At 38.9% G+C, this 17,264-nt stretch overlaps 1 protein-coding gene across 1 annotated transcript in view; it reads right to left on the bottom strand.

Moving 5' to 3' along the window:
* Positions 1-17,264, bottom strand: part of aspm (assembly factor for spindle microtubules) — a 64,850-nt gene that overhangs the window by 13,373 nt on the left and 34,213 nt on the right. Inside the window, exons 15-18 of the mRNA XM_072274183.1 lie at positions 11,962-12,107; positions 11,711-11,839; positions 9,143-9,337; positions 573-5,693 (exon numbers count right to left, since the gene is read on the bottom strand). Of these exons, the coding sequence (XP_072130284.1) occupies positions 573-5,693; positions 9,143-9,337; positions 11,711-11,839; positions 11,962-12,107 (5,591 nt within the window). The remainder of the gene's footprint in view (positions 1-572; positions 5,694-9,142; positions 9,338-11,710; positions 11,840-11,961; positions 12,108-17,264) is intronic.

The following is a 17,264-nucleotide window of genomic DNA, read 5'->3' as shown; positions in this document are numbered from 1 at the left end:
AAACTACTTAAAAATCAAAACAGACTTTGCAGAGATCATTGAAATAGTGCTCTTAAATTTGCACGTGCCTCCAGTGCCAGATCTTTTCCCTACTTGACTAGCATCTGATGTGTTAATGTGTGCAGGCGAGATGAGCCAGAAAAGAAAACATTTTAGTGAATTAATTGGCCAAAATTGCCCCTCTTGCCCACTTTGCACAATAATTCAGTAAAGCTCCAATAATCCGCTGACCAGCTCATCAGAAATCCCAACCTTTCAGCATCTGGCTCACTCAGTGATGTGTGCTGCAGCTTTCATCTCACGGTTGCTGGTGCTCACACTCCTTCAATTCATTGGGTACACTGGGAAATTTATCATACTGTGTAGCTTATGCAAGATCAAAATGTATTCGGTATTAACAAGAATATTTAGTTGCTTGTTAGTCTGACACTGAAGTCACAAGGGTGCTAAAATATTGGTGTTTTACTGTGTATTGCAATGTTAATTTTATTCTTCAAATGCTTTCAAACCTTATTATTGCAATAGGATATTACTGTACATATTATAATTTAATTTACTATCAAATGTTTTACCTGAATTTTAGTGATACTCTGATGAAGTTTTTTATAGTTTCTTTGAACAATAAACCCTCGTATTCCGGCTTGAAGCCTGATTACTGTCTGATGGAATGTTAAGTAAGCATTTCTCTCTTTCTTCATTAAGAGGTAGGATCGATATTGTCTTTGTAAAATAACAGCTGCTTGTACATAAGCTCTGTATTGTTTCCTTGCTTCATAGGCACGGTACTGCGACTGCAATACAATTGCTCTGTATTTTAGTTTGAGGAAGCGTCTCCTATGGTGAATCATACGGAAAAATGACTGAATTTTTACAGCAGCATACTGTTGCTTAATGCACTGCCTCACTACCATGCCTTTGTAGGCAGCCTGAATCACAATGGCAGCACTACGCATGGACTGATATTGCATGAACTGTGAACGTCCTAGCTTGCAGGCTCTGTACCATCTCTGAATCAAAATGGTTGATAGCCGCATGGCTCTGTAATGTACCCTCACTCGATAACCACGGAATGAAGCTTGAAGAGTTACTACAGCTGTCTTCTGAATCAAGAAGTGTTTCCTGGTAATACACATTAGTAGGTATGATTTAATATAGATAGCTGCCTTCATTGTTTTAACTAAATCTCGGGCTTTTTTCCCACGGTAGAAGGCCTGAATACAGACTGCTGCTTTTCGCAAAGTATTGTATTGTCTCACATGGATATCTCTCATTTGACAAGCTCGGTATCTTCGCTGTATAGCAGTTGTCGCCCATTGCAATTTCTTGAAGCATTGTTGCTGTTTGTGTATTCGATAATATGTTTGTATGATTCTTGCAGACTTGTGCATGTTCCGCAAATGCCTTCGAACATTCATTCCTCGGTAAGCAGCCTGAATCACCAAAATGCTGTTGCGGATTGTCACATAATTATCACGATCAGTTTTCCTTTGAAGGTGTGCTCTATAGTGACTCTGTATTATTGTAGCTGCCAGTCTCATTGCTCTGTATGGAAGGTATACTCTGTGCATTCGAAATGCTGCCTGTATCACGTTCGCTGCCTTGTGTTTGTGCTGGATCTCTCGCCGAACTTTCATTCCCCTGTAGGCAGCTTGTATAGATATAGTTGCCTTCCGGATCGAAACATATGCTTGCTTTTTATTCCTGGCAAGCACAAGTGCACGGTACCTCTGCTGGATTACAGAAGCAGCAGCTCTAAGCAACAGGTAATTTTTCCTTGCAACATAGCTCCTGAATCTTCTTTGTATAATTGTTGCCGCCAGGTGAATCCTTTGCATTTGCTGCCTTGTTTTCATTCTGCGGAAAGTAGCCTGAATACAAACTGCTGCCCTTTTCATGGCCTTATATTGTCTCACGTGGGCATCTCTTATTTGACAAGCTCGGTATCTTCGCTGTATAACAACTGCTGCCCAGCGTAGTTTTTGGAAATATTGGTACTGTTTATGCATTCGATAATACAACTGTATAATTCTGGCAGACTTGTTCATGTTCCTCAAACATCTTCGAACATTCATTCCTCGGTAAGCAGCCTGAAGGAGCACAACACTGTTGCGGATTGTCACATAATTATCGCGATCAGTTTTCCTTTGAAGGTGTGCTCTATAGTGACTCTGTATTATTGTAGCTGCCAGTCTCATTGCTCTGTATGGAAGGTATACTCTGTGCATTCGAAATGCTGCCTGTATCACGTTCGCTGCCTTGTGTTTGTGCTGGATCTCTCGCCGAACTTTCATTCCCCTGTAGGCAGCTTGTATAGATATAGTTGCCTTCCGGATCGAAACATATGCTTGCTTTTTATTCCTGGCAAGCACAAGTGCACGGTACCTCTGCTGGATTACAGAAGCAGCAGCTCTAAGCAACAGGTAATTTTTCCTTGCAACATAGCTCCTGAATCTTCTTTGTATAATTGTTGCCGCCAAGTGAATCCTTTGCATTTGCTGCCTTGTTTTCATTCTGCGGAAAGTAGCCTGAATACAAACTGCTGCCCTTTTCATGACCTTATACTGACTCACGTGGGCATCCCTTATTTGACAAGCTCGGTATCTTCGCTGTGTAACAACTGCTGCCCAGCGTAGTTTTTGGAAATATTGGTACTGTTTATGCATTCGATAATATGACTGTATAATTCTGGCAGACTTGTTCATGTTCCTCAAACATCTTCGAACATTCATTCCTCGGTAAGCAGCCTGAAGGAGCACAACACTGCTGCGGATTGTCACATAATTATTGCGATCAGTTCTCCTTTGAAGGTGTGCTCTATAGTGACTCTGTATTATTGTAGCTGCCAGTCTCATTGCTCTGTATGGAAGGTATACTCTGTGCATTCGAAATGCTGCCTGTATCACGTTCGCTGCCTTGTGTTTGTGCTGGATCTCTCGCCGAACTTTCATTCCCCTGTAGGCGGCTTGTATGGATTTAGCTGCTCTACGAATAGTCAGATACATTTCTCGCTGCTCTCTGCTGAGGAGAAGAGCTCTAAACTGCCTTTGAAGAACAACTGAAGCAGCTTTAAGGGCAGTGTAATGCTTCTTGGCCAGGAAAGATCTAGTTGTTCTTTGGATAATTGTTGCAGCTTTGTGCATTTCTTTCAGCCTTTTTCTGGTTTTCATAGCACGATATGCAGCTTGTAAAACTACTGCAGCAGCCCTCACATTTTGATATTCTTGATGTTGATATTTCCTTTGTATGTGAGCACGGAAACGTTCTTGTATTATCAATGCTGCTCGTCTCTTAGTTTGAAATTCTATGTATGTTTTGTGCATTCGAAAATAAGATTGTATTACAACACAAGCTTTCTGTTTCCTTCCAAGCTCTTTCCTTGCAATCTTACCTTTATAAGCTGCTTGAAGTGCTATTGCTGACTGGCGCATTGTCAGATATGCACAACGTTCTTTCTTTCCCAACAACTTTGCCCTAAAATGGCATTGAACAGTTATTACAGCCCTCTTTAATACGCCAAACTGGTACTGTGCTCTGCACCTTCGGAAAGCTGTTTGAATGGTCACCGCAGCTTTATGTTGTGCCTCTAATCTTTTCCTTGCAGATAATCCACGGAACACTGCTTGAAGAATAACCACTGATGCCTTAATACTGAGGTACTTGAGTTGCTGCTGTTGCCCAACTTTGCAATTCCTGTACCAATTCTGGATTGCAATGGCAGCATTTTTCATTGACAAATATTTGATCCTCAAAGCATGTCCTCTAAATGCTGCTTGAATTTTACTGGCTGCTCTATGTTGAAGCTTCACCTTTTTGCGTACACAATATCCTTTGTATGCTGCCTGCAAACGGATCACTGCTTCTCTAGTTTTAAGGAAGTCCTGCCTTTGGCGAGTTCCTTCCTGGTACACACGGAATCCTCTCTGAATTACGACGGCAGCAAAATGAATCCTCTGGTATTGAGTCCTTACTCTATACATTCTGAACATTGATTGAATTTTAATTGCAGCTTGTCGACACAAATACAGCTGCTTTTGAGCCAGATGTTGTCTAATAGCAGACTGAAGATATATACAAGCTTCCTTTTTTCTCAGATATTCTTTTCGCTTTTCTAAGCAAAGCTTGTTAGCCCGGTATCGTCTCTGGATACAAACTGCAGCATTTTTAAGGGATGTGTAATATTTCCGTGCTTGTATCATTTTTACTGAGGCCTGAATTTTGACAGTTGCATTTCGTATTTGTAGGTATTTCTTTCGTGAAACATATGCACGAAAGGCAGACTGAATCCTTACAACTGACTGCAATAAGTAAACTTGTCTCCTCATTTGTAACCGCCTGTAGGCAGACTGTAAGACAATAGCTGCAGCTCTTACTGCCCTATACTCCGCTTGTGCTTTCTTTTGAGCTAAAATAGCTCTAAAATGGGCCTGTAGTGTACAAGTTGCGACCTTCACTGAATGGTATCTTTTTTGAGCATACGATCTTCTCATGTGGGCTTGCAATACAATAATACATTGCTTGTAATACAAGAACTTCAATCGTTCTTTTCTCATTTTCCAATACGACTGAATGACTCGGGCAGCTTTCATTCTTCTGGCAAGCTGACGACTGTTCATGCCACGAAAGTAAGCCTGGATAACTACTGCTGCCTTGCATGTTAATTCACGCTGAGCTTTACTTTCCCTGTAAGCTCTATAATATTTTTGGATAGCTAATGCTGCAGTTTTCTGAGAACAAAAAGCATTTTGAGCCACATGGCGTCTATACCATGACTGTATTCTAATACAACTTCGTCTTGCATGTAGATATTTTTGTTTTCTTCTGTGCATTCGATACCAAGACTGTATCATAATTGCAGCTTGATTTTTCCTGACCACTTTTTGTGCTTGCCGTTTCCGAAAAGACACCTGTATTTTTAGAGCTGCTTGTTGAAGTTTCAGGTAGTGCTTCAAGTCATTTCTCCCCTGCTGCTTAGCCCTGAAGTGCCTTTGTATGATAACCGCAGCATGCCGGCATTGTAGAAACCTTGTACGAGCCTGATGCATCCTTACTAAAGACTGCATGGTAATAGCGGCTTTACGGCTAGCAACAAATCTTGTACGTTGCTTGTACATTCTAAAAGTTGATTGGATTAGTGTAGCTGACTTAGTTAGATGGCAAAGCTTTCGCATTTTTAAGCGATGGTAAGCTCTCTGAATTACTACTGTGGCCCATTTCAGTCTCTGATAAGAATCATATTCACGCTTTCCTCGCACATAAGCCTTTAAGTACTTCTTCAGGGTGACAGCAGCATTTTTCCTCCTGCACATTTCAGTTCTTATGAGAAATCCCTTTGCATGTGCTTGTATCAAAAGTACAGAGCGTTGAAACCTTTTGTATTTGCATCGGGAGAGAAAACCCCTCACATATTTCTGCAGTACAATTGCTGCCCTGGTCTGTTTTTCCATTTTGTGAGCGCGCCACCTTCTAAATCTAGACTGTATTTTATCAACTGAAATCTTCAATTTTAAATAATTCCTTTGCTCAGATACACACAGCTGATGTGCTCTAAAATGCCTCTGAATGGTAACAGTAGCCCATTTAATACGATTGTAAGATGTGACTGCGATCTTCATCCTTATGCGACTTTGCATGAGAATGCAATACTGCCGAAGTCTCTGAAAATGCCTTCTATCAATATATCTTCTCCAGCAGGCCTATAAATAAAATAAAGGAAACATTATATGAATAACAGCTATACTATGCATTAAAGCTAAAAGGAGAACATACACCACTTTAATTAAAATCGCTCTCAAAAAATGTTCTGTGATATAAGTGTATTTATTGTCTAATGCAACACTGACCAGATTACAACAACTGTACAAGTTACGCATATAAAGGACTACTTCGGACAAAACGTAGAATATTTGCTTCTAAAGTTAATTTGCAAATACCTCTTAAATTATAATTTTTCATTTAAACTCAACAGCTTAACCCTGATCATTCAAAAATCTGATCATCACCCCAACTTCATGCAGAGTCCTTCCTTTGGAAAATGTCAAAACATAGACTTCACCAGGCTAGAGAATAAAAGTACTAATGCCACTTTTGAAGTCACTGAAGAACCTGGTCAAAGAAATTAACTTTGTAGCCTGGTGATCTGCATATGGAGATGTGGCCCCCTTGTGGCAAGTACTAAACGGAATCATATCCATGACTGAAGTGGAGATTCACCTGACCAGAGACTTCTGGATAGGTACATGGAGCTTAAATAGAGGGCTATGGGTAACCCCAGGTAATTTCTAAGGTAGGGACTTTGTGGGTCGAAGGGCCTGTATTGTGCTGTAGGTTTTCTATGACAAGAATTAAGGATTTTTTTTAAAATAGCACCTGAAGTAAATCAGATTTGAATGGATTCATAGAAAGAAATGTGGTCAGTTAGCGAAGTCCACTGTAGAGCTTCCTCATGGGTGTCTGCATGATAGTGAGTTGCACCATTTAACACTTGAAACAGTGCAACACCAAGTTTCAGTTAGCTAACTCCAATTTGAAAAATAATACTAAAACCAATGATGAAAACCATGAAAGTATTTTTAAGATGTGGTACCAAATGCAGATTTTCTTCATAATTTCCATGCTCCGAACAGAGAGGAAGAACTCAGGACTGCTAGCAGATAGCTCAGTCACAATCTTCATTTATAACGGTATTGGGGGTAAGGTATTGGTGTGGGTGGAGAGTTGGTTAGCAGACAGGAAGCAAAGAGTGGGAATAAACGGGACCTTTTCAGAATGGCAGGCGGTGACTAGTGGGGTACCGCAAGGCTCAGTGCTGGGACCCCAGTTGTTTACAATATATATTAATGACTTGGATGAGGGAATTAAATGCAGCATCTCCAAGTTTGCGGATGACACGAGCTGGGTGGCAGTGTTAGCTGTGAGGAGGATGCTAAGAGGATGCAGGGTGACTTGGATAGGTTGGGTGAGTGGGCAAATTCATGGCAGATGCAATTTAATGTGGATAAATGTGAAGTTATCCACTTTGGTGGCAAAAATAGGAAAACAGATTATTATCTGAATGGTGGCCGATTAGGAAAAGGGGAGGTGCAACGAGACCTGGGTGTCATTATACACCAGTCATTGAAAGTGGGCATGCAGGTACAACAGGCGGTGAAAAAGGCAAATGGTATGCTGGCATTTATAGCAAGAGGATTTGAGTACAGGAGCAGGGAGGTACTACTGCAGTTGTACAAGGCCTTGGTGAGACCACACCTGGAGTATTGTGCGCAGTTTTGGTCCCCTAATCTGAGGAAAGACATTCTTGCCATAGAGGGAGTACAGAGAAGGTTCACCAGATTGATTCCTGGGATGGCAGGACTTTCATATGAAGAAAGACTGGATGAACTGGGCTTGTACTCGTTGGAATTTAGAAGATTGAGGGGGGATCTGATTGAAACGTATAAGATCCTAAAGGGATTGGACAGGCTAGATGCAGGAAGATTGTTCCCGATGTTGGGGAAGTCCAGAACGAGGGGTCACAGTTTGAGGATAGAGGGGAAGCCTTTTAGGACCGAGATTAGGAAAAACTTCTTCACACAGAGAGTGGTGAATCTGTGGAATTCTCTGCCACAGGAAACAGTTGAGGCCAGTTCATTGGCTATATTTAAGAGGGAGTTAGATATGGCCTTTGTGGCTACGGGGGTCAGGGGGTATGGAGGGAAGGCTGGGGCGGTGTTCTGAGTTGGATGATCAGCCATGATCATAATAAATGGTGGCGCAGGCTCGAGGGGCCGAATGGCCTACTCCTGCACCTATTTTCTATGTTTCTATAACCCTGCTATTTGCAAGAAAACAATCACCGGGAGCAACAGAGCATCTCTGCCAAATTGGGACTAGTCACTATGAAAGGAGGCTGACATATGACTGAGGAACTAATAAGTACTTTTACTTTTACATCAGTCCAAAGTAAGCCAAGAGCAACAATGTTGCTGGGAACCCAGCGAAGGAAGACGCAGTAAAGGTCTTAGATAGGTCAGACATTGTTAAAGAGGAATTACTAACTAACTAGCCTTGGTAAAACGGAAGGGTGATGATGAAAATGCTGCAAATGCAATACGTACGAATTTCCTAAAGGCATTTGATAAAGTGCCACATAATCAGGTTATCATTAAGGCTGAAGCCCATGGAAATAAATGATCTGCATCTACACTGATTAAAAAAAAAACAACACAGCTACAAGAAGGGAAACTTCAAGGCTAATATTAGAGGATTTTAAATGCAACATTCAAAAGAGCTGAAAAAGTATCCAAAAGGAAAGATTTTGTAAGTTTGTGGGAAGAGGGGCCAGCTGGATTACTCATGCAGAACCAGCGAGCAGATACTTAGCTGGAATGATTCTGTGAAAGAAAGTAGAGTTGAGGGCAACACAGAAAGAAACTACTCTATTATAGCAGGTGATATTAAAGTGACATTTAACAAATTCCCAACTCACCTGTCACGTTGTTCAATAACCCTCTGTTAGTAAACACCGTGAAAAAATAAACTTTCATTCAGTGCAAGAGAAATTGCAAAGTAACATACAAGATGCTGCAGGAAATCAGTAGATCAGGCAGCATTGATGAAAAAATGTAAAAGTCAATGTTTCAAACTGAACCCCCTCCCCAATGTTGAGTAAAATTGCTATTTTTAAATGAAGATATTTGTTCAACCATTTAGAGGAAATCACTACCTTTTTGAAACCAAATGTTCCAAAGTAAAGTCAAGATGACCCATATATTCATATTCAATTCATTGCTAAAATGTTAGTTATCATTTTCTCACTCGTTTTCTTTGTTTGGTGCAATCTTTGGATATTGTTATTAGTCTTTGCGATGGAAGTCTACTCTCAAAAACAGCAATTTTGGTTTTTCCTCTACTGTATCAAAAGATGTCATTTTTTCTGTTGGCCTTTGAAAACTTTGCACGATTTCACTTTTTAAGATCTGACAAAGCTGAGAACAAAAATGCAGCTTTACTAATATTTAAGTAATTGAAACTTAGTTCTGTAACACATATTTAAAAGTTAATTTCAGAGAATAACATTTGTAAAGTGGAAAGATACAGGTTCCAAACTGGATTCAGCACACAGTATGTTAATCATGTCTAATTTCTTAAAGCTAAATGATCCAACCTGAAGAAGTGTTGCTGCCTCATTCTGCACTGCTTGAATCTTAAACATTATCAGTGCTTTAGTCTTCTGCCTTGCCACATGGCCGCGCCAAGTACTTTGTATAACAATAGCAGCTTTGTTTTTCTTCTTGACCTGCTGTCGATGCAAAAATTTACGCACTGCTGTTTGAAGGACACTTGCAGCTTTTTCTTTCTCCTAAAATGCAATATAATTGTTAAGAGTGAATTTGCATCATAGCTCATACTTAGTTTTAATTTACAAAAATTACACCCAGCAATTTTTTCCAGTAACAAACAGCATATATTGATTAGTGCATAAAGAATAATATGAATATCAAAGTTTGGGAAGACAGTGGCTTAGAAATCCAAGTATATAGTACCTTGTACGCCATAGACCACGTAACATTCATTTTTTCTCAACATAAGATGATTACCTATATAAAGATGTCAAGTAGCAAACAAATTATAGTCCTTATTGTATACTTACTTCTGCGTTGCCAAATATATTCTTAATGGGGAAGGAACATGAGAATATTGTTTTTATTAAATACTTAGCCTTATTAATGGAAAATGTAAAAATCTAATATATTTCAGGAAATTATAATTATGAATTGTGGCTGTTCCATAAAACCTCTAAAAGACACTGTCAGATGCCAAATTTTGTTCATGTCACATAACTTTTGAAAGTTCTTTTGTTTCCTGATTTCTCCATTGAATTTTCATACAGCCCATCATAGACAATGTACCTGCAAATATTCACCATCATAAAAAGTTTATGAAATAAAACGGAAAGGAATTGTCCATAGACATGTTAAAATCTACCCAGTCATGTCAGTGCTATGATGGCTGATCTGATCGTTGTCCTCTGCAGAAGTGTCACTCTTGATTGCATAGTCCAATCTTATCTTTGAATATACCAACTAACTCAAGTCTCAGCAGCTAAGTGGAGAGTCTCAATAATTATCCTAAGAAAATCTCCTTCTTAAAAAAAAACTCTTAACCTTAAATAGCTAACCGCTCCTCCCACCCTCCCTTCTCTGTTCTAGGTTTTCCCTTCCTGATCTTCACAGCAACCACCCTTTCGGGTACCCCCAAATTAGCTTAATTCAATAGAATCACATTTTGTTCCAATAAACTCCAGAGTGGAGCAAAGTTTAATATAGTCAAACCTTTCCTTATTAGACAACTTCCACTCAGTCTTCTAACCTTTTCTGCAATGGTTCCACGGTAAATAATAAGACCAAGCCTATACTCTAGACGTGGTCTCACCAAAGCATTGTACAGACATCACAAGACTTCCTCATTTTTGTATTTCACCAATCTTGTCTCAGGCTGAGCAGCAAAAATGGTGTCTGTTACCTCCCAAAGCTATTGCCATGCAACCTAAAGTTGTGTTTGATTCTTTCTTACTCTATCAAAACAGCTCTTCGTCATAAACATCAACCATGTTTATGTTAAAAGGTCAATAAATCCCTCCTGTCTGTATGTAGCTCTTAACAGTGTGAGGCAAATCAACATCCTGTAATGTCTTCCTCAAACTTCTAGCGGCCTAGGACATGGTTTGCACAATTTCTTTCTTTATCTATTTAGTTTTAGAATCATGCCATTGTGCTCTTCCAATGTTACTTCTGGAATTTCCCAAGGACTCATCTGGAACATCTCAGTCTCATCCATAAGCTTTCAATTAAACACCAGATATTAAAATTCTTACCTTGTCATTGTTTTCTTGCTTTCAAATCTCTCCACAACCTCATTCCTTGCTATTCTAATGTTCTCCAGAGCTACTTTACAAGTTCTGGCTTCATGAACAGCCCAAATTTAATCATGTGTTACAGGTAATGCTTGAGTCAGCTGAGGAAACATAAATCTCTGAAATTCCCTTTCCATTATGATCCACTGAAGTATTGTCCTTTACTTTGTTCTGCAAAAATTCAGCACAACTAATTTTTTTGTCAATTGGTTAGATATCTATCACTTCGAACTGCAGATGAGTTGGACTACAATGAAGACGCAGGAAGTGAAGCTGAGGCCAAGATCAGATCAGTTGTCTTCTTACTAAAAGACAGAACAATCACAAAGGTTCACATAGATGCACCAATTGTTGCTTTATGAGCTTTCTCCATATGTGGCTTTATGCCAAATTTTGTCAAAGGTCATGTTTTGCTGCTTTAATGATTCCATAAAATAGATTGCTATGTAGTTTTTCTAGCCTGCACGTTTGACACAAAAACACCAAAATCTGGAAACACATTTCCATATTTCCATGAAAATTATTGAACTTTACTGCATGTAGAGTTGTTGCCTCCCAAATACAAAATGTTTGCAAACTTTTGATATTTTAAATTGACTACAAATTACTAAAATACATTTTTTTTTCATCTCATAGGATCCAAACTTATTGAATAATTAAATGGGATTTTCTGAAATTAACTTGATGGAACAGGTCATTATATAAATAATAATTTTTGCTTAGTCAAATGCACAATGCTTCACAATAGCTTGACCTAAAACCTTGAAGAATGGGTAATTTTGACAGCAGAACAGAGCAGGTAGTGGATAACTATACTACCTTTAAGAGCTGAAGCTCACAGTTTAGCTTGTATCGTCTCCAAGCAGCCTGAATGATTCTGGCAGCTCTTGTTTCTTTTCGTAGATCAAGAAGACGTGCACAAAGAAATGAGACATAAGTGATAACAACCTGGAAAAAAACAAAAATGTTTAGAGAGATATCATAAAGCAACAGTAGGACTGCCATCTTGCTCAGAATTAAACATTTCATAATTTATCTTACGCTTCTACTTGAAGGCAAGAAGCATGTACCTTCTCTTCTGGAATGGTATTTGACATATCCATGGGCCGTATCATTGCTGGGATGCCTCCAAGTTCTGCAACAGCAGTTGTCACTAAATTAAAATTCTTCTTTTCATTCTCCAAGAGTTCTTCATAGATACCGGTTGAAGGCAGTGCTAAATAGAAAGATACATCACTGTGCATCATTTCAATAGCAAAAATGAATATAGTAGTCCACTCAAGCGTGTGTGACCATTAGTTTTTAAACTAATTTACTCCAATCAGCAGAATTTCACTTTACTACTGCAGTAATAAAACCCAGTCATCTGACTCTTTAGAACTCAAGATTACTGTTGTTTGCCAAGAAAGCCCCAAGTATCCACTTAGTTTTTGTATCAAATACACTGTTCATTGGATTCATTTTGCACAAAAAGAAATTATATTTAACTTCTGCAGATTTTCTAAATATTTTCAAGCTACCTAATTAAAATTGGTGACTCCTAATCATCAACTTGTGAAAATGAATAGCTTTTCTGTATTCACATCAACAAAATACTTCATAAATTTTAAATTATTTGGTAATTATCTGTTGAACTTCAACTTAAACATTCTCCTCATAATGAATACCTTATCAAAAGTAAAAATGGATTAAACACTTCAAGAATGCAAGCTGTTCAAAAGCTGTATGTCATACAGATGGTCTTTACTTCAAAACGTTTCTATTCACTGAACATCTTAGTTGGAAAATCCAGAAAAATGGGCAAGTTTTATGACTTTATCTAGCAATACTCCCACTTAAAACAGCACATGACCGCCCACTGAATTTTGTGCCAAGCCATTTATCATTTAGCAGTAAACCATTTAAATAATGAAGTAAATAGTCTTTAGAAGTGTTTGTTTTCTCTGATTATTTTGAATCTTTCACCATTCTCCCCTACAAAACCTAACCCCATATTGTATCTAAACACAAAATGAATTAAGCTGAATGAGTTCTCCTATAGTTTCGTTATTTATTTGTCTTTGATGTTCCTGCTAATGGTGTCTTCCACCTTAACTGGAGAAGTACAACAATACGAGTAGCATCTGAACTGAAATTTAAATCAGAACTAGTTTCACCAGAACTGGGGGAAGGCGGGTGAGGTGGGCAGAAGGGTGGTAGGAAAAGCCAAACAAAATGCAGAGAACTTTGAGTTCCCAAATCCATTACTATTTACCTTCTGGGAATCACTCACTGTGGTTATCCATTCTAGTTGTCCAGTACAGAAGAAATGGAGCACAGGAAAAACACCATAGGAACAAAACATTCAGACCAATCATTCAGTTCAAGTCTCCTCCTTTCTTATCTAATGGTATCCGTGTAAGCTTCCATTCTCCTCCAGATGCTTTCCCAATTATCCTTAAAATACTGTATTTGTTTCGATCACGCCTTGCAGTAATCAATTCTGCCTTCTTAACACTATGGGTAATAAAATTTATCTATTTCCTTACTGAATTTATAGTATTTGCCCTCAGATATGCATTTCCCTACAAATGGAATTTTTTTTTGTATACAATAGGGTCTTTCAAGAGACTCTTAGGTACATTGAGCTTAGAACAATAACGGGCTATGTGGTAGGGAAATTCTAGATAGTTTCTAGAGTGGGTCACGTGGTCAGCACAACATTGTGGGCTGAAGGGCCTGTAATGTGCTATAGATTTCTATGCATATGAAATTGGTTATAATTAGGCCCCCTATATTCTCAAGAAACAGTTTTATCAATCTTTGCTGATACTCATACCCTCACATATTGAGTACCTTCCTTGTAAATCTTTATTTCATCCTTCCCAGTATCTTTTTATCCTTTTTATAATATGACAACTGGTACAGTATTTAGTAGGGCAGGGCTGCTCTAACTAAAATTCAATACAGGTTGGCATGACTTCACTACTCCCTTACCCCAATAATAGCACTAGAACTATAGAACTGTTTTTTTTTCCTTAAATCGCTTAAAGGATTAAAAAGGACCTTTCCAGTCTTCAGTTTGTATTTTGAAATGTTTCTCTATCCCTTCTGAACTTTCATCTTCAAAATCATAAATAGCTCTATTGTTCCTAAAAGGAAGTTAATTCCTAACATTAGATTAGATTAGATTCAACTTTATTGTCATTGCGCCGAGTACAGATACAAAGCCAATGAAATGCAGTTAGCATCTGACCAGAAATGCGAAGAATAATGTTATTTACAAAATAACTGTGAATAAAAAGTAAGTGCTACAGTACACAAATATAGAAGTACTGAGACAGTACAATATGGATGCAATACTACTTAGCGCTGTGATGTGAGGTTCAGCAGGGTCACAGCCTCAGAGAAGAAGCTCTTCCTGTGCCTGCTGGTGCGCCTACCGGATGGGAGGAGAGTAAAAAGTCCATGGTTAGGTGAGATGCATCCCTGATAATGCTTTTCGCCCTGCCCAGGCAGCGTTTATGGTAGATGTTCTCAATGGTGGGCAATTGGGTGCCGATAATCCGCTGGGCCTTCTTAATCCTTTAAGCGATTTAAGAAAAAATACTAGCTCTACAGTTCTAGAGTGTTATAATTGGGGTGGGGGAATAGTGAAGTCATAGAAAGTATGACAAAGCCTTCAAGCCCTGATAGCATCCATATCAATCCTTTCGTACTCTTTCCAGCTTAATGTCATAATTTCTATGGCTAGAGAAGTGAACTGCACATAGTATTCAAATGTGATCTCACCAACATTTGATATAGTTTTAATATGACATCCCAAAATCAACAAGTTAATGTATGACGTAAAATTGATTATCAAGACACTAAGCAAAATGAAAGTAACTGGCTTCTTGTCAGGTTGCAAGCTGAGACAGGGTCTGAGGCTGGAGTCAGAGCTTTTTAGGTCTGCAAAGATCTAGCAGAGATATTCAAATGCTATTAATGACGCTTTGTCCTGGGTATGACTCTAAACTGCAACCGCTGATGAGGCTCTGAATGGGAACGTTCAGAGCTTTGGGGAAAGTGGGTTACCCCTTCGTCATTCATAGACTCAATGCAAAACATATCCAGGTGCAGGCTGTAAGAGTGACCATAACCCAGTAGCATATCATGTAAAAGTAAAACTTAAAAAACTAAAGAAGCAAAAACCTGAACAATCCCTTGACTACTTGCAATTAATTAAAGACTTAAGACAAATATTTACAATTAAAGTAAGGAAGAGATTTCAAAGTCTAGAAATAGAATCTGTTGAAGATGATGGCAATCATGTAGAGATGAAGTTTAACTCTCTAAAGGATGCCTTGGTAGAATCAGCAAAGTCAGTGATTCCTAAAAAAGAATAAAGCACAAAGAATAAATGGATGACAGATGAAATCAAGAATCTAATGGAAGAAAGGAGACAGAAGAAAGCAAATCCAATAGAATATGTCCTTAGATAAAAAAGTTAAAAATTTATATCAAAAAACTAAAGAAGAATGGTTAAACCAGGAATGTGAGCAAATAGAAAGAATCCCTATTACTGATCCAAAAAGGTTACATCAACAATCAACAATATCACTGGTAAAAAGCTCCTCTGTTCAAAGGACGGTACCATTATCATGGAAAAAGATGAGATTATGAACAGCTGGACTGAATATATTCAGGAATTGTTTGAAGACAATCGAGGCGAAAAACCAGAAATTTAAAAAAACATTGAAGGTCCAAGTATTTTAAAATCTAAAGTTCGTAATGCAATAAATAAGATTAAGAAAGGAAAGGCAGCAGGTCCTGATGAATTAGTAATAGAACAAATTATCGCCCTTGAGTTTATGGAATTGAAAAACTTACTGATTTAATCAATGACATTTATGAGACTGGAATAATATCAGAAGAGATGAAAAAAAAATTAGTACAGGTGTCTCCTGCTTTTCGGATGTTCGCTTTACGAAACCTCGCTGTTATGAAAGACCTACATTAGTTACCTGTTTTCGCTAACAGAAGGTGTTTTCAGTTACGAAAAAAGGCAGCACGCGCCCAAGCAGCCAAGCTCCTCCCCTAGAACTGCATTCTAGCCAGCATTGCTTAAACACATGCCTGTGAGCAGCCGTTAGCAAGATGAGTTCTAAGGTATCAGAAAAGCCTGAAAGAGTTTGTAAGGGTGTTACACTTAGCGTAAAACTAGACATACTTAAGCATTTCGATCGTGGTGAAAGAAGCAAGGAGTTTGGCTTGTGGAAATTGACAAAGATGATGTTGAAGAGATTTTGGCATCCCATGACGAAGAACTGAAAGATGAAGAGCTGATGCAATTGGAAGAAGAAAGGATAACAATCAAAACCGAATGCAGTAGCGAACTGACTGAAAGTGAAGTCGTCCAGGAACTGAACATGAAGAAACTGCATGAGATGATAGAAAATTGCGCGAGGCTAAGCAGTCAAGCATACTGTCGTTTTTCAAGCCTTTCACATCAGCCACAGCAGACGATGAACCTCGACCTTCGACATCGAGGCAGGCAGACATAGAAGATGATGACGTGCCTACCCTGATGGAAACAGATGACGATGAGATGACACCCCAGTGTCCCACCACCCTAACCCCCGGGCCGCAGACCGATACGTTGCTGCAGAGAATGCAGCGGTAGCGGGGACGCACCCAACACATCTTTAAGAAAAAAGCCGAAATAAACAAGCTAATTAATTAGGTGCCGCCCAGCACCTAAATGTCGGCCCAGATCAGAGACGATTGCCGATTGCAACGACTCTGATCTGGGCCGACATTAACGTGCCGGGCAGCACCTAATTAATTAGCTTGTTTATTTCAGCTTTTTTCTTAAAGACGTGTTGGGTGCGTCCCGGCCACTGCTGGACTGCTGCATTCTTCATGGATCGGTATCAGTTGGCGGCCTGGAGGTCGGGGTCCACTGCACCACCCCATCCTCCAACGACTCAGCTAAACACACCATCATCAAGTGTGCTTGGCGCTGTCTTCCCAATTCCGGTAAGTGATACTACACTGTACATACATTATTTCTACTTTATATAGGCTGTGTATTTTTATGTGTTATTTGGTATGATTTGGCAGCTTCATAGCTTATAGGTTCATGGAGAGTGTTTCTGCCGAGAACAGTGCGGCAATGATTGTAGAAAAGTATTTCTACTTTATATAGGCCGTGTATTTATCATATCATTCCTGCTTTTATTATATGTTACTATTATTTTAGGTTTTATGTGTTATTTGGTATGATTTGGTAGGTTATTTTTTGGGTCTGCAAACGCTCACAAATTTTTCCTATATAAATAAATGGTAATTGCTTCTTCACTTTACGACATTCCGGCTTACGAACCATTTCATAGGAACGCTCTACATTCAG

Source organism: Mobula birostris, chromosome 12 (assembly GCF_030028105.1).
Source record: "Mobula birostris isolate sMobBir1 chromosome 12, sMobBir1.hap1, whole genome shotgun sequence".
NCBI lineage: Eukaryota > Metazoa > Chordata > Chondrichthyes > Myliobatiformes > Myliobatidae > Mobula > Mobula birostris.
This window is presented reverse-complemented; position numbering and strand designations above follow the sequence as displayed.